A 17,684-nucleotide genomic window follows, 5' to 3' on the forward strand; every position below is an offset into this window, starting at 1 on the left:
TCATTTAATTCTTAAAATAAACCTAAGATGCACTGTTATCTTCAATGACCAAACAAGGAAACTGAGGTGAAGGGAGCTGGCCACGGTCATACAGCTGTAGCAGGTCATGGAGACCCCAGGGCCGCCTCCTTTCCTCTCCTTCATACTTCCCTTTACCCCCAAAGAAGCTGTTTCTCTTCAGGGTGAGCACAGGAGGTGGTGAGATCCGTGGTGTGAGATGCCGGACAGCATGCATTTGGAGAACAGATAAAACCCAGCAGCCCAGATTTCTGTGGGTCCCCACGAAATCAACTCAACCGGGTCAAGCCAGATCACATCTCCTGAAAGTTCTTCATGCACCACACCCGGCAGTTTCTAAACTTCCCTCCCCTCTGGCCGGAGGTTCCCTGCGCTCCTGGTCACCCGGGCTGTCCCCACCACTCAGCTGCTCTCATCTATTCTGTCTTAGGTCACTGAACAGCCAGAAGGACCCGCTCTAAAGCAGAGGTTGTATTGCGGCAGCCGACAGGCTGAATGTAGTCCAGAGTGATGTTCCTTTGGACTTAGAAATGTTGTAAAAATTTGAATTAGCTTCTAATATATAAAATAGGAACATTTCACTTAAAATCTGTATTTCAAAAAAAAAAAAAAAAATCTGTATTTCCAGCTTCTCTTGAGAAAAACCAAAGGATCTGGCAAAAGTTGGCTGGGAGTCCGAGCATGGGGCATGGCCTCGCCAGATGGCAGCTGCTGCCACCCTAACACCTTCAGCTCAGCCTCCTACTTGAGCACCCTCTTCCCATCCCTGCCTGGTCTCGCTGGTATCTCAACTTGTGCGCCTCCATCTGATTTCCAGCATTTCATCACGGCCCCATCATCCCAGGTCTGTGCCGGCCATCTGGCTTCCAGCCTCTGATCCTGCTCTAACAATCTTCCCCTGTGTGTTGACAGACTACCTGCTTCACCTAAAATCTTCCTCCTCTGGCTTCCAAGACCCACATAGATCTTTCTGGAAAGGTGAGAGGTATGTTACTTCTGCCTTACTTCCCTTCGCCAGCTCCACCCACTTCTTCCAGCCTGGAGCTGTGGGCGTTCTCTCTTCAAAGCCAACTTCTTCCCTCCCCTCTCCTCTCTCCTGGCTTTCCCTCAAGATAACCACAATCAGGGCTCCAGGATCTAATGTCCTCTCTAGATATTTGCTCCCCCACACCAACATTTCCATCCTATGTTCCTGGAAGCCTCCCTGGTAGTCTAGACATCACTCAATGTCATCACACATGGAACTGGTCCTCTCGCCCCAAAAGCCAGCTCCTCTGCTCAGAAGAAAGGCACGTTTCTCCAGGCACAGACTTGAAATCATCTCCCTTCCCCTTTTCTCATCATCCCCTAGATGCAACCAGTCACCAAATCTTACCAACTCCTCCTCTGAAGTGCTTCTCACACAGTTCCTTTCAGTATTTGCTAACTCTCCCCTCCCCCTCCCCAAGGAAATCCCATTATGAACACACACCTGATGTTACCCTTCTCATCGGCTTTGAGCCTTCCTTCACTGCCAGCCGTGACCTGTAACACACAGCCTGGCACACACCGCCACCTCCACGTCCAGCTCTGACACCTTCACGCCACCCTACTGACTCCATGGTGGCACAACACTGCTTAAGCAGACCTGGAGGCTCTCCATGACCTAGTGACAAGCTGCCTTTACCCATCTGTCCTGTACCAGGACTAAGACTACGCCCGCCAAGAACACGCCCACGTGGGCTGTGCCCTTCGTCCACGGAAGCCCTTCCCTTCTTTCCTGCTCAGCCCTTGCACGCTGGCTCAGTGGACCCTTCTACTCCCCTGACCATGTGTCTGGTTGAACGCTCGAGTTCTGTGTTCCTGTCACGCCTGTGCGTCCAGGCCATGCCCCTTCCCTGTCTGCAGAATTCTTTAGGGCAGCACAGAGCAAGGGACCCTATGTCCGTTCAGGGAGCTGAAGCACACAGGAGAGCTAGACTCTGCCCTGTAGAAGGACAGTCACCAGTCCCAGAAGCTACAGAGACAGAACCAACCTTCTCGTCCTTGGGGGGCCGACCCCGCTTCCGGGGACTCTGCTCCTGGGCTCTCTTCAGAGGGGACTTGGAGCCTCGCTCTGAGGAGCCTGAAGGCACCCTCTTCTTTCCTTCTCCCATGTTCTTCTTCACCTTCCCTTCAGACAGGCTAAGCTTGCGCTTCTCATCACCTGAGATTGGCCTACTTCTCTCCTCACTGGAATTACGCCGATTCTTGTCATCAGCAGAACTGTGGGATGACGTCTGTAAGTTTAATAATAATAGTGATAACCACCACAATGGCTGCTACCGTCGCGACCCCTATTTACGCGGGCCACGCCCGGTGGTGAGCACTTCTGTACATGCGTTATCCACCTGACAGTCCTATGAAGTAGGCGCTGCTGTCACCCCTGCTTACATTTGGGGAAGTAGAGTAAAATAAAATTCAAGTCATTCGCCACAGTCCCCAAACTGGATTTACATTCAGGCAGTGGACAGATCCCAGAGGCATGCTCCTAACCTCCATAAAAGGGAGAAGGCCTGTGCTGTACTCAAAAGCTGAGGGACGTCTGCTGGGTCTAAACGACTTTCCTGAGGGCAACAATCTATTCCAAAAAGGTCAACCAGATGCATGGAGTTTCAATCTGATCAGCAAAATGCTGATGCCTTAGACCTAAAGTAGCTCTCTCCCCACTGGCATTTCACGAGAATAGCTTCAGGTTCGGGCGATACTTAATCTGTTAGTTACTATGCAGAAAAGAACCAGCCTGGAGTCGGCACAGAGTGAGAACCACGGGGCCTCTCACCTGGTCCTTCCCTTTGGCTCTCCTGAGGAACTCCTCCACCGCGTCCACAGCCTGCTGGAATCGCTTCCCCTTGTTGATCTTGATCATTTCCTCCTTATGTGCATGATACGGCTTGAGCTGTTCCACTTTGATCCAGGCACTGGCAGAAAACATACAGAGCAAGGACATGATCCACACTGCTTATGCCAGAAAGTATCAAAGATCTCACCCCAGCAGAGGGCAAGTATCCATTTGGTTTAACTGGTCTTTGAAACAGGCCTGCCATGTTTTCAAAACATACTACTGACCACCCCCTAGACTCTTGAGCCTAAAAGTATGTTTTCCGGAAACAAGTCAAACCACCACCACCAAAATCAGCATCCTCCAAATAAAGTCACCGTTGTGGGTTATTTCCACTCTCATTCACCAGCCTTCCATGCTGAAACACACACACCCTGCCACTAGCTCAGGACAAAGGAAACCTGGAGATGCGCTCCCACTCTCACAACACAAATGGCTCCATCTGGAGCCTAGGAAATCAGGACTTTTGGCACTATCAACCATAGCAGCATCACTGCCAGTCAAAAACCTCAGTCAGACCGATGACCTGTCAATCCCAAGACTCAGGGATGCTCCGAGAGCTAAAGTAAGGCAACAGCTTCAAAAACCTGCTGCTCCTGCAGATGTCTGCAGTCTTGGAGCTTGTATTTCTTCATGAATGATTGTACCCAGGGCTACTGAACCACACAAAACAGGTGACACACGGTTCGGAACAAGGGCAGCAGTCACAAAAGGAGGCTTCAGAAACAAGGCTCTGCCTGTGATTAAAGGGAGAGAAACATATTCTTCTGATTTTTGATTCCCACCACCAATGCGTAACATGTGAGAATGAAAAGAGCCATCAACCCTGGAATAACTGGCCTGCCACCCTAACCTGCACGAATCTGCCCCCAGTGGCTTTTGTGGTTTCCTTAAATGACGGTCAGTTTCCAAAACACGGTACAATGGAGAGAATTATAGGCTTGGCAAGGTTAAGAGTCTATTTACATATTTTACCTTGTAAAACTCAGAGGTTTCATAGCATAACCTTCAGAAAAGTGGGTCAGGTAAAGGATATAGAAATGGGGCTATTACATTAACTTAGGCTTCTTTCCTTTAGAGAAAGCTAGAGAATACTCACTAATAATAGTCGAAGTGCTAACCTCTGCACATAAAAATAGTGCTACTAACCCAGCAACAGCCACCTGTGCTCCGTGTTGTGCGAATGGCTGTAATAATGGGTCTGTAAAAACACAACATCTGGAACCATCAGTCTGCAAACTAGGACTAGGCATATTATCTGTGGGTAAACAAGACGAGCGCGAACAAAACAGTGAATGGGGACTCGGACACTGGTCTCACTGCAGATTTCCAAAAAGATGAGGTAAGCAGGTAACTTCCAAGTGACCAACTCATCCTGAAGTCTGAAATTGGACACAACAGACCCCATGGGTCCAATCTATAAGGACGAAAAATGGAATTAAATTGACCCCGTATTATTCAGCAAGTGTGTTTACAATGTTAAAAGGCCAAACCACCAGCACAATCAGATGAAAAGTAAGTTAAACTTTCAGATTAACTGGGAGCTCTGAGGTGAAAAATTACTCAGTATCAGTAGTGAAACTTAGAGACCTACAATCCTCAAAGAAACCTCCTCCTTCTCCCAGCTTCAGGTCAGATGCTGAGACCTGCATGCATTCCTAGTGTAAGACGGATGGGGTGATTTTAATCAAGCGTCCCTGAGAAAGGACTGTAAGAATCCTGATTCCTAAATCCCTCTTCCCCCATCTCCTCACACTAACCGAGGACTCAGAGCAAGTGGAAAGGTGAGGATATTTGTGGAGAAAGCACCAATAAACCCAGGCCTATCTTCCATTGAAGCATTTTAAGTGGATTACTGAGTTCTGCCAAGAGAACAGCAATAGTCAAAATTGATTCATCCTAAATAAAGACTGGCATTTGAGATACTAAAATGAAATTTCCCTCTCTTATGACCATCTTTGAAAAGTGAAAATAAGTTTGCTAAAAGAAGTGACAGTTTAAGTATGACTTCAAGAGAAATGTTAATCTACCTAAGAAATCACCTTCTGCTGGAGAAACATCCTGTCACATCAGAAAAATAGTAAATAAAACATGAGCCCAGCAGAGCCCCAGAAGGATTATCTCCTGAAAGCACAATGAACGGAAATTTACTTTGGCCATTTCAATAATTTTTTCTCCAAAAACTATATTGCAAAACTCTGTCTCCTTAAAAAAGAGTGTGCTTTTCAGCTGGAGCTTCAGCAAGGTCCTACTGAGGCCAGCCAGGCAGGAACTGGCATGCAACTGGTGCTCAATAATTACTCAGTAAATGAAGCCTTCCAGGCATGTCAGGGAGGCTGGACTGCTGGCCTCTGGGCTAAAACAACAGATGACTGTGCAGGCTTTCTGTGGTGGTTGCTGTTGTTTATATGTTTTTAAAGTGAGTGTTCTGTTTCTTTGCTTGATTTAAGCTGTAACTTTTGATTTCCCTCAATGTGCTCCCAATGCCTAGATGGAACTGCACTTTTTCCAATCAATTTGCTGCAGGCTGAGAAGTTAAAAAAAAAAAAATCACGCTTAGTCAAGTTGTGTCTAATGAACTGGCTTTGCTTCTGTATTCAAGGAAGTTAATTACACATTGTTTGTAGAAGTAAATGCCCGAAAACAAGCTAACTGGCAATCAGTGAGGTCACTATAAAGAATGAAATGGAAAGTCCTTTAAGATACTTGGCTAAGTGGAAAACGGCAAGATACAGAGCTGTGTGTGTAGTATGCTAGCACTTGCATAAAGACGAGGAAAAAGGAACATGCAACTTCCTGATTATGCACCCAGTATCTCTTGAGGCACTCGTCGTAAGAAACTAGTATAACTAGATGCCTGTGGGCCAGAGACTTGAGGGGAAGAGGAGGAATGGAACTGTCTCAACGGTTTAAAGCTTGATTTGGGCGGAAACCCTAAATATCTATTAGTCTTAAAAAAACAACAATCAGGGACTTCCCTGGCTGTCCGGAGGCTAACACTGTGCACTCTCAATGCGGGGGCCTGGGTTTGATCCCTGGTGGGGGAACTAAGATCCCACAACAAAGATCTGGCACAGCCAAATAAATAAATAAATATTAAAAATCTGCATAAATGAAATAAAAAAAAATCCCTCAACAAATCAATAACAAGGGCCCGTGCTGTAGCACATGAGCTATCTCTACTGAGAAGGGGGCTCTCCCCCATGACTTCCTTGTGTAGGTCTGTACAGGTGGGCAGCTACTGCCTGGCTGCCGGTTAACTGCACCTGTTAGAGCAAAGAGCAAACTTACCCCGGTAACCTGATACACCTCCTACAAATACTTCTCGTTTGAGAACAGAACCCTTCCCCTAAGCCACCCTCTGATTATACACTCAAAATGAATGTAAAAATATCACATTTTCAGGCTTCTCTGGTGTCTCAGTGGTAAAGAATCCTCCTGCCAATGCAGGAGACACGGGTTCAATCCCTGGCCACATGCTGTGGAACAGCTAAGCCCGTGTGTCACAGCTACTGAAGTCTTGGCAACAAGAAAAGCTACCACAGTGAGAAGCCCTCGCACCTCAACCATAGAAAAGCCTGCACAGCAACAAAGACCCAGCATAGCCAAACATAAACAAACATTAAAAAAAACTCACATTTTCAAACACTTTCATAATTCTGACCCACCTTCCTCTTAATTAAAACTAGACTATATAGATATCATACTGAAGAAGCCAGTCTATGAAAGATCTCACACACCCACATATGTGTCTCAGACTCTCGGAAACAGTGACCAGGGTGGGGAGAGGGCATACAGGCATAGGCCACAGATGAGAACAAGGACATGGTCAGAGAGGTATGTTTGCCCTCCACCTGGATTTGGTGAGAAGTACTTAGTAAATAACTCTCAGACCCCCCTCCCCCCAGCTTAAACCAGTCACAGAGACTGAGGATTACTGAGGTGTTACAGGTCCAAGTCTAAACTATGCAGAAATCAAGACACACCCCCCAAATGCAAATCAAAAGACCAAAAAGGTCACAAAACAGTTAAGAGTTTAACAATTTCGGTTAATTACAAGCACTGACTATCATACAAATGTCAACAAAGACTTGCCTATAACATACAGAAAATTTTTGTTTCCGAAACTTGACAACAATCCCCAGTGCTGGATGAGGCTCTCAAGCTGCACCGCCACGGCCAGCCACTGCTTTCCTCACTGGTCTCTACAAGGGGCCTGACCCTTGCCCCGGGGCGCCCTGCCGCAGCTGCGGAGGGTGTCTCACCTGAAGGGCAGGAGCCGCTGCCAGCGCTCTCGAGGATCGCGGCTGTCCAGCTCTGGCAGAAGGACACTACTGGCTCAGTTCAAACACTGAGCAGTGGCTCTCACTCCCGGCCTGTCTTAAGCCTCCAACCACTACATGGTGTTGGAGGCAGGGAAAGTGGGGGATGCTCAGGTGGGTCTAACCTGCCGTGCCTCTAATTACGAGGCAGATTTTTCTAGAAGTTACTGATATTTCAGCACTTACTTAGACACCTCACAACCAGCCTGTCCCACCTTATATCTGGCTTGATGTAAAAAAAACCTCAGGCTGGGACCTTGGACATATTATCACTTAAGTCCTCAAGTTTCCTGCCTCTCAGTTTCTGTATCTGTTGAAAAATAAGAACCGGAACAACTGCCTTGTTTTCTGAAAGGGCTATAGTGAGGATCAGATGTGAAGACTGCTATACAAACTCTGAAGTAGCTGTTACGGATTTACACATCGTTTGCCCACAGTATTCTTTGAACTGGTTTGTCTTCCGTGGGCTTCGCACACCTGCAAACTGAATGAACTCCCTCCATTCCGCCATCCCCGGCCACTGAAGAAACTTTAGAACCCCAAGCTCAGTTCCTCCTGATGGCAACCGCCTGTTCAAGGTGGGCCCTCGTGCACCAGAGATTTAGTCTTGGGCTATGGTCCCGTGGTGGCGGTATCCTCCCCTCTATATTTTCATTAAATAGAAAAGAACTGTGGGCAGTTCCCATGTAGCCACCCAGGCTCAGAGAGCTCAACCGGGCCATCTTGTTAAGTCCTTCCCGTCACAGGGGAGGCTGGCTGGGAAGGTCTAATCCTCTCTTCCTTTTTGTGAGGGGGAGCAAAGTCAGGGACGAACTCTGTCGCCATCCTGGTGACATCACTCCTGGATCCTCTCTTCTTGGTACTCTCTTTCAGTGGGACAGCAACAAAATTTTCTAGATGTTTTGGAAGGGAAGAATAGAAAAAAAATCAGGTTTCTAAAAGACAGGAACATGTCCACTGAGATCAGGACCCTGTGACTGACAGAGCCTCTAGGATGTGCCAGGAGCAGGCATTAAGGGGAGGTAGAGTCCGGCTTCTGCCATAGCCACTCACAGCTCTGTCCGTCACAAAGCAGTTCTCATTCCTAAAATCCACTTGCATTTCCTGTCTGAACTATATCTCACACAGCCCTCCTCATACACAGTCCTAAACGCAACCCTCCTAAACACGGTCACACAATGTTTATTCTACTCACAGTGCCCTTTGTCAAACACCTGAGGATTTATGATCAAGTCAGTGTTTATCTCCTTAAGGTCAATTATTTCATCAATTCTGCTCATGTTCTTTCCTCAGTTTTTGCTTTTTCACATTAAAGAGTTCTCTCTCTCACCTGACTTAGTCCCCTTTCCCAATGTTAATTCTGTCAGATTCCATCAGGAGGACAGACTGGACAGCACATAGTACCCCTGGCTAGGAACAATGTAGTTTTTCCATAAAGGTGAAACAATTTTAAAAATAAGAAACAAAGAATAACAAAAATAAAACATCAGCCAAACAAAAAAAGGTGGCACAATGTATCATTTTGTGTTCAAAGCCTTTAAGGTCAAAAGAGCAAACCTGGCTGACATTCTTGGGAATCTCCAGCTGTCAGACCACTCTCTTCTCAAACACAGATCCTCCACACCCTACCCTACCATGGGCAGGGTCCGTTTCTTTCTCTCTCCTATTTTCTTTACTTAAAGCCACCTGCTTCTCATCAACTATTTTTTTTTTTTTTGGTAACAGATCTAACCCTAACCCAATGCTTGTTGAAAACCTGCTGTATGCCAACCAATACAATGAGCAAATGATGCTACTTTCTCATAACTGCACGGTAGAGTGTTGTCCCCACATTTGGACAAGGACCCAGAGGCTTAAAAAAGTCAAACGGCCCAAATCACAGAGCAGGTGAAATTGGTATCTGAATATACATCAGGCCAGTAACAATCCAGAGCTCTGTCCCCAAAGTAATCTGCTACTAAGAAACAATCTGGAGGTTTCCCCTTCAGAAGATACAAAGATTCTAAACTCTGCCTCAATGCTGACTACTAAGAACTCTTCTCTGGTTAGAGAAGTGCTGCAGCTCCTTTCCCTTTGTTTCCTTTCACTAAGACAACTGCTTAGTTACAAAAAGTTAACATGTTAGCCCCCTCATAACTTAATGGCTTTTTATGAAGAACAGTATCAAGAAAGTTTAGAAGGCTAAAGATACTGTATCTAGCCACTGCTGTGTATCTGTTTGCTTAAGAGTCTCTTCAAGAAACTTCATAACATCACCACCATCACTAACACGCTATTTTTGTGTCCAGAGAGCACATCCTTTTCACTGGCTTCAATGGTCTGCCTGGCTGAGATCTTGAGTGCTGAGATACACTCCGCTCCAATTTTCTGTATCCTATTTGTAGTATTTCTTATACACAGGGACAGTTTATTCCTCTAGACTTCCAGCATGTTAAAAATTATCATAAAAACACAATGGCTTTCAGGTCCCCTGAAAGCTGTTTAACTCTCCACTTTCTATGAGTTCCCATTTGTGTTCCAGACTGGTGACTTCTTCATTCAGCTAACCAAGGTAGGCCAACAAAATTGCCCTGCTCTCCTCAAGCACAGGTTCTTTACCTCTGGGAGGAAGGCTTTCTTTGTCCACACGTTCAACTTATCTCCCAGTGGTTTACGGCATCCTGTCTGGAATGCTCCTACTATTCCTCTCCAAATTCTACCCATCCTCCAGAGTTTGATCCAAATCCTGTCTCTTCAAGAAGACTCCTTTGACCCCGTTCAAATTTCTCCTTGCTGTTCTTGATTTCTCCTTGTTCTCGAATCCTGTAATAATTCCGCTCCTCATACACTTGGTCCCATCTGAAGTGTCTATGTCTTGTCACCTCAGTTCCCGGAAGACAGGGACCATAGCGTTTGCTTTCCTAGAAGTTCTCTTTGGTGTCTGGCTGCGCATTCAGTCCTTGTTTTATGCATCCAGATGCTCTTTCTTGTGACGTGCACAGCATTAGCAGAACATCCCCTCTTCCAGACTGTCTCTGACTCTCATAGCTCTGGGCCAGTGACTCCCTTGAAATATTGCCACCAAAAGGCTGCTAGGTTGGTTTGAGACAAGCACTGGGGCTGGGTATGTCGGTACATGTGTGTATGGTGAATGCAGACATGCTATGCAAACTCTAAACCAGGATGAGCACTCTGATGCAAAATTCTGCTAGTAAAGAATACCATTTATAAGAGATTTTCCTATGGAATGTTATACATCACTTTCTACAAGCATACATTTTTCAAACCCAAAGCTACATTTTCCTGTAAGAATCACATATACAAACACAATTACTTAAAGAAATTAAACCATCTAGCTAGAACCAGGCAATCAACTTGATGGAGTGATGAGAAAGCTAAACAAGTCACTGGAAACATGAGTACACATTCCTCCCTTTGCTGCGATTTATTATACGGCCTATCAAAGAATCTCAAATTAACAATCCTGATTTCAACTCTAGAACAGATCTGGTTAAAAAGCTTTACTGTTACAATGCTAGATAAAATCATCTAGTTTTACAAGAACAAGGCTAAACAACTACTTTTATAAGACAAAAGAAATTTTAGCTTTCACTGTATAACTCCTGCCCGAACCACAATCATAAACAGCCATTAAAAGAGAACCAAACAAAAACAAAGGATCTGCCTGGAGAGGAGAGGGGTTGAGTAAAGAGATGGGAGAACCTATCTCAATGAGGTGATCATATCTAGAAGGCATCGCCCTATTTCTCAACTGATGTCTGGGAGAGAAAAATAACACCTTTTATTTAGGCAGAAACCAGAAGGATATGCCATTTTTATAGAGCATGATAAGACTGAATTAGGAGACTGAATTAGAATATTCACATAGCAGCTTCAACCCAGGGCAACTCCCAAACATAGGGAAAGTGAAACTCTTAGTGAGCACTACTCACTGATCTTCTGTTCCAAAAAACTTTACAAAGAAGCATTTCTTCCCACGTGGTTTCTTTAAGTCCTTGGGCGGGTTAACAATCTAGAGGATGAAAGAGGAAAACAAAAAAGGTTTTTTTCCACAGTGATAAGTTGGTAAGAAAAAACATGAAATAAAAGAAATATGTCTTAAAAAAACAAAACCAAACACAGGGCCTAGTTTATGTTCAAACCTGGTGCTTTTCTACTGAGATACGTGGAAATGTGCAAATATTCCAGGAGTTCCCAACATCTATTATTATCTATAGTGTTCGGTAGATATAATATACCTTTAACTAAAATGGCCCTGTTTTAAAAGTATTACTCCTGCAATGTGGCCCTGTCGTCACTGAAGAAACATACAGGACACTCCTGAAAATTCTTTTGTACAAGAGTTGAGACAGGTGACAACAACAGTAATGAATAAATAAGGCACTGCAAATGCCATATTGCAAAGACACAGTCTAAAGACATTTCCTGGGCTCTGAGCAAGAATATAAAAACAGAACATTTGGAAAGCTATGAAGGATCGCCTCATGCAAAATGTGGAATGCCAACTTCTGCAAAGACGCACTGGAGCAGCACATATGGTAAAATGGAAGATTTAAACTTAGTTGGGACAAAAATACTTTGACTTTTCACTAACCTACATTTAGATTTTTTTCTTCCCCAAAAGTTCATCTTCTCCTTTTGTTCGATTTATGTAAAGCTAAATTCAAGTCATAATGGATTTTCAGGATTAAAAAACTTTATCAAAAACCACTTGAGTCAAGAAATAATAATTCACTGCAGATTAAAAGATCTGGTTTATGTATACTGCCTTTTCTAAATAAACTGATACTAAAGACAAAAGAAAAACAAAAAACCCGTGTGTTATTTGAATAAGCCCAGTTTAACTCAATGCTAGAGTCTGTGGGGAATTCCATCTTACATGCTCCCCCTTCTCAAAGCCAACTTCAGACGTTCTTCCTTCAGTAGCAAGACACTCACCTTTCCCGGCCAAGGAGGATACCGGCCGAGTTTCCCCCTAGAGAAAACACAGAGAGTCAGCATTTGCCCTGGAAAAGCAACTCCAGCTCCTTCAACACACTCAACATGCAATTTATTTTCCTAAATATCCACCTTCACCCTCCACTGCCACACTAAAAGCTGGCAACAAGGAATTCTTAAACGTGGCTTCCACAGCTGGGCCCAAGATGCCCAAATTCCTCAGAAACGCAATGCAAAAAAATAAAATAAAAAATTCGAAGACTTCGGTGCGCCAGATAGGTGCATCCTTCTGGCGACGAGGAATACAGAAAAGACAAAACAAAACCGCCGAGAGCCGTTTGTCTAGAGCCTGCCCGTGACGTGACGGGAGTAGAGGGCAGCTCGCTCTGTAAACACAAGACTTCCCCTTCACAAAGTCTGGTTTAATTCACCAGCCTGGCTTTGACAAAACGCTAAGGGAAGCCCTTCCTCCGGGTCGAAGAGACGAGCTGCGCAGCTCGAGGGAGGCGGCGACAGTCCCGTCTCGGTCCGGGCGGTTGTCCGGGACACAGAAGCCGACAACGAGAGGGTACCGGTCACTGCCAAGCTTTCGCCTGTAATGGAGAAGTGTCCCCTCCATTTCTTCAAAGCGCAGCGCCGGCAGTCCGCTTTCGACACCCCCGGGCCGAGCCGCCCGCACAGGTGGGTTTCGTCGCGCAACGCGGGTGTCGAAGGGCTTTGCCCAGACGAGATGGCCCCGTGGGCTCCCCGGCTCTCCTGCTCTTCTTGGGAGCCCCCCAGCCCAGACCCCGGGGCGAGGAACCGGGCGTCCGTGGAAGCCGCGCGACGCCAGGCACTCTCCTCACAGTGGGCCGCCACGCGTCCGGGTCCGGAGCGCTGCTCTCCCTGAGCGGCGTCGGTGCTCGGAGCTGGGCCCACCGCGGCCACCCTCGGCCTCAGTCCCCCGGGGCCAGGCTGCCCCTTCCGCCCGGCTTCACTCCCAGCGCCGGCACCTCGTCTCGCCCTTTCTCCACGACCTGGAGCGCGTAGAAAGGCCGCCTCGGGGCGGGCCACACACCCCACGCCCGGGGAGGCAGCTCCTCGGCGCACCGCTCTTGGCCCCGGCCGCCCGGACTCACCACACCAAATCGCCGAGCCGCAGACTCACAGCCGCCATCTTACCACCCAACCACCGCCGACGCACGGGCGGTCGGGAACATCAGGTCGCTCCGGCACCGCCCATTGGAGTGAGGCAGCCCACGTGATGGGGGCCGGCCGTCCCCCCGGCCACGCCGCTGCTCTGACGTCACTGCGCCCGTAGGGGCTTATTGGCCGGCCGAGCGGCACGTGACTCGGGCGCCGCGGTCTCCGCGCGCCGGATCTCCTAGACTCCCGGCTCCTTCCCCCTCCCTCCGGCTCGTGACAACGAAGCGCCGCGGTCTGAGGCGGCGGCGGCGGCGGCGGCGGCGGCGACGGTGCGGCCGGCTGAACGAGCGAGGGAGCCGGCCGTGCGGCCCGCCCCGCCCCCGGGCCCTGGCCTCCAGCGCCCGCCCCGACAGCACTTCCGTTACGGCCGTTAGTCCGGCGCGGGCCCCGGGGCCGGCCGCGTAGGCGCGCCGGTAGCTGCCTTGACGGACTTCGGCGCGGCCTGGAAGCCAGCGCTCCGCCCGCGCCCGGGGCCCCGCGCCCAGCGGGCTCTGCGTGGTCGCCCCTGGGGGACGGACAGGTCCTTCGGGGCGCACTCTCTAACGGCCGGCGTCCAGCGGGAGCCGCTCCGAGCCTGCTTCCGCGCCGCAAGTTCTCTCCGGGGCGCAGCGCTGCCCGCCGCGAGGTTCCGAGTTGCCCGGCCGACGTGGAGCCGGCGTCTCTCCGCTTCCTCCTGGGCCGGCAGAGCCGGCGAGCCGTCCCCCCCTCGCTCCGCTCACTACCCCGGGCGCCCGGGGACCCGGCCATGGGCCGCGGCGCGGGCCGGCTGCCCTCTGGGAGGCATGGCTCGGGGGCCGGCCGCTAGCGGCGCCGCCGCCCGAGCTCCCGGGCCGGCATGAAGACTGCCGCGAGGGGCACGAAAGCGACCCGCGGGGCCGTAGGCTGCGTCGCGCCGGGGACAAAGGTGCGTGTCTTTGTCGGGTCCGGGCTCTCACGTCAGCCTTGTTGTAGTTTGACACTTTGGGGGGAAGTTGGGAGCAGGCTTTTTTTTGACAGCAGGAAGGCAGATGCTAAGGCGTAGTTTATCAGTGCGTTAAGACTAAGCCGTTCAATGGGGAACTGGGGACAGCAGTTGAGCACAGCGTCTGCTCAACAGCCCAGGTAGAAAATAAAAATATTTTAAGATCCCCAGTTCTAGTTGTAGAACCCAAAGAATCCAACGCCGATGTTGACTTAACTTAGAACCGGACTTTTATTGAGCCATCCTATGCTAAAAAAAAAAAAAAAAAAAGGTGGCAGGTCTACACGCCGTCTCCCAAAGGTAAATTGGTTGTATAAGAGGGGGTTTTTCGAGAACTGGCTCATCTGTGGCCCGGTTTCTTTTTGTGTTCAGCTTCCCCGAAGTACCGTCAGCTAGTTTCAGGAGCTGTCATTCACTGTTAACTATTTCATGTTGTTTTATAGACCAGACTGATCGTTTTTTAAAGCATATTTAAGTTTCCAGGAAATAAGAAAATTGACCACATCTTCCTGGTTTAAGAACTCTTAATTTTTGAGGAATTAAAGGATACCTTTTAATGACTTAGTAAAATTTATGAATCGTACGACAGTATCACACTGGACCCTAAGGACATTTGCGATAGAACCGGGAACATGGTAATGAGTAAATGTATTGTCTAATATTATCTTGGTAGTTATAGCCAATGCAATAAGACATGAAACAAAAATAGAACATTATTTTTCAGAAAGGAGGAGACAAAATTCTCATTTCTGTAATAGGATGCTGCTGCTGCTAAGTCGCTTCAGTCGTGTCCGACTCTGTGTGACTCCATAGACGGCAGCCCATCAGGTTCCCCCGTCCCTGGGATTCTCCAGGCAAGAACACTGGAGTGGGTTGGCATTTCCTTCTCCAGTGCGTGAAAGTGAAGTCACTCAGTCATGTCCGACTCTTAGCGACCCCATGAACTGCAGCCCACCAGGCTCCCCCGTCCATGGGATTTTCCAGGCAAGAGTACTGCTGTGGGGTGCCATCACCTTCTCCGCTGTAACAGGACAGGACAGCCTATTTTGAAAAACAGAGTTAAGGGAAAACCATTAAAATAGCTAGGAATTCATTGACGAGACTAATTACAAAATTAGCACACAATATTCGGTGGGTTTTTCTACATTTCACCAATAATCAGTTTGAAAATATGATTGAGAGGGTATATAGAAACAACAAAAAGTACCATACCTTGGAATAATCAGGGATGCAAAAGGAGGCTTGAATTTCTTGGATAACCTGGGTTGAGGTTTTTTTTTTTTTTTTTTTTTTTTAGTTCTACCACTTTATTGCCACCAACCCATTTCCCTCCACCCTCGTGCACACACGCTCAGTCATGTAATCCCATGGACTGCAGCCCGCCAGACTCCTCTGTCCATGGACTTTTCCAGGCAAGAATACTGGAGTGGGCTGCCATTTCCTTCTCCAGGTTGAGGTTTTTTAAGAGGGGTGCTTTCGTTTGTAGAATACTGTGCTTTTATTTAGAATTAAGAGTCAACTAGTTAAAATTGAGTATTTAAATGTTTAATCTTTCTTAAGCCTTTTAAGCTTTTTCAACAAATCTTGTTTGTAAATCTAAGAATGTATACGTAAAAATAAACATTTTAGATTTTTTCAATTATTTGAAAAAAAAATTGATTTTTGACAAAGTTTCAATTAAAGCACCAGTTTAATAGATTCAGTTCAGTTCAGTCATGTCTAACTCTTTGTGACCCCATGAACCGCAGCACACCAGTTTACCCAAAGTCATGTCCATGGAGTTGGTGATGCCATCCAACCATCTCATTCTCTGTCATCCCCTTCTCCTCCTGCCTTCAATCTTTGCCAGCATCGGGGTCTTTTCAGATGAGTCAGCTCTTCTCATCAGGTGGCCAAAATATTGGAGTTTCAGCTTCAACATCAGTCCTTCCAGTGAACACCCAGGACTGATTTCCTTTAGGATGGACTGGTTGGATCTTGCAATCCAAGGGACTCCCAAGAGTCTTCTCCACCACAGTTCAAGTTTAATAGTTTAAATTCTCATAAACAATGAACTTTTTTAAAAATTAAATTTCTTTGAGTATTTTAAACTGCATTTAAAGTTCTTTATGCTTGTTCTCCCAAGTACCTAAAACTTCTAAAACAGTGAACTCATAAACCTAAAGTTAAATCTTTCCACGACTTCACTCTTGTAAGTGTAATAAACTTTTATAGATGTAAGTCAGGTCTTTTAAAAGCACACTTTCAATTTTATATTTTTCTAAGGATTTCAAATTAAAATTGTAATTTTAATGTCATTAATATGTCTGATTCTCTTAAATGTTTGAAATACTAACAAGCAACAGCAATTATCACATTGACTATGAAACTTAATACAAAATCTAAGTGTTAGTATGTTATAGGTTTGATTTTACTTTATTTTCTAGTCTTACATCTATAATTCTCAGGCCTGCAAAATCACTTAACAACCACGAGATGCATTTTTTTACCATTAGGTTGACTGAGGTCATACTGTCTAAAATTTGGGCCAAGATAAGGTTACATTTTTAAATTACCTACTGGTCAGGCAGGGACCTAGTTACCACTTTTAAGTTGACCTTTTTACATCCTTCATTGGTTAATGTGCAGATTCTCTTCATATGGTGGGACTTTGCCTGCTTTTATGAGTGGGTACCTTTATGTCTTCACCTTGGATTTGTTTCTATAATCCAATGCATCACAGATGTCGTGGGGGCCTTGAAGTTTCTTTTAGGGGAAATTTTTGACATCTTAGTGCACGATGGTTTTTTGCTGCCAAAAAACAACCTGTTTTGCTGCCAGTTGCTTTTCTTCCTAATTAGAATTATTTTAACTCTTCATTTTTAGATATTTTATTCCCTTAGCTGGTTTTATAGATCACAATTTTATGGTCACAATAAAGTGAATATTGCATGTATACACATACACATAATGTATATGGATATTGTGTGCATGCTCAGTCGTTCTGACTCTTTGTGACCTCATGGATTGTGGCCTGCCAGGTTCCTCTGTCCATGGGATTTTCCAGCCAAGGATACTGGAGTGGGTTGTCATTTCCTTCTCCAAGGGATCTTCCCTACTCAGGGATCACACTGCATCTCTTGCATCAGCAGGCGGATTCTTTACCACTAGTGCCACTGGGGAAAGCCCCTGGAAGGTCTTTGGCTTGTGATATTTTGTCACTTTGCTGAGGCCCAAGTTTGGGTGGTATGAGGAAGACTGGTATGAGGAAGTGAGTCCAGCCACACTGCTCCTGAGACAGTGGTCTTAAACTTATCCTGGGGCAGGCAGAGCTTCTATGAACTGATGAAAACCTTGTCATTTTGAAGAATGGCCCCACATGAAAGTAAACTGCTGGTGCTGAAAATAAAGAGGTTTTAAG

At 46.7% G+C, this 17,684-nt stretch overlaps 2 protein-coding genes across 9 annotated transcripts in view; one reads left to right on the top strand and one right to left on the bottom strand.

The window, feature by feature from the left end:
• GLYR1 (glyoxylate reductase 1 homolog) overlaps window positions 1-13,375 on the bottom strand; it is a 32,596-nt gene extending 19,221 nt beyond the window's left edge. For 4 of the 7 annotated variants that reach the window (XM_043914241.1, XM_043914240.1, XM_043914239.1 and 1 more), the window contains exons 1-5: window positions 13,257-13,375; window positions 12,139-12,175; window positions 11,133-11,212; window positions 2,819-2,957; window positions 2,034-2,276 (exon numbers count right to left, since the gene is read on the bottom strand). In XM_043914241.1, coding sequence (XP_043770176.1) covers window positions 2,034-2,276; window positions 2,819-2,957; window positions 11,133-11,212; window positions 12,139-12,175; window positions 13,257-13,294 — 537 coding nt within the window. In that variant the 5' untranslated portion in view covers window positions 13,295-13,375. Of the gene's footprint in view, window positions 1-2,033; window positions 2,277-2,818; window positions 2,958-11,132; window positions 11,213-12,138; window positions 12,176-13,130; window positions 13,150-13,256 lie in introns of those variants that run through there. The other 3 variants (XM_043914243.1, XM_043914242.1, XM_043914244.1) reach the window with 2 other exon arrangements.
• Window positions 13,376-13,505: 130 nt separating this feature from the next.
• The window catches only part of UBN1 (ubinuclein 1), a 32,688-nt gene continuing 28,509 nt past the window's right edge, over window positions 13,506-17,684 (top strand). For both annotated transcript variants that reach the window (XM_043914236.1, XM_043914237.1), the window contains exon 1: window positions 13,506-14,227. The gene's annotated coding sequence lies outside the window, so the exon portion shown is untranslated. The remainder of the gene's footprint in view (window positions 14,228-17,684) is intronic.

Source organism: Cervus elaphus, chromosome 10, assembly GCF_910594005.1.
Source record: "Cervus elaphus chromosome 10, mCerEla1.1, whole genome shotgun sequence".
Lineage (NCBI taxonomy): Eukaryota > Metazoa > Chordata > Mammalia > Artiodactyla > Cervidae > Cervus > Cervus elaphus.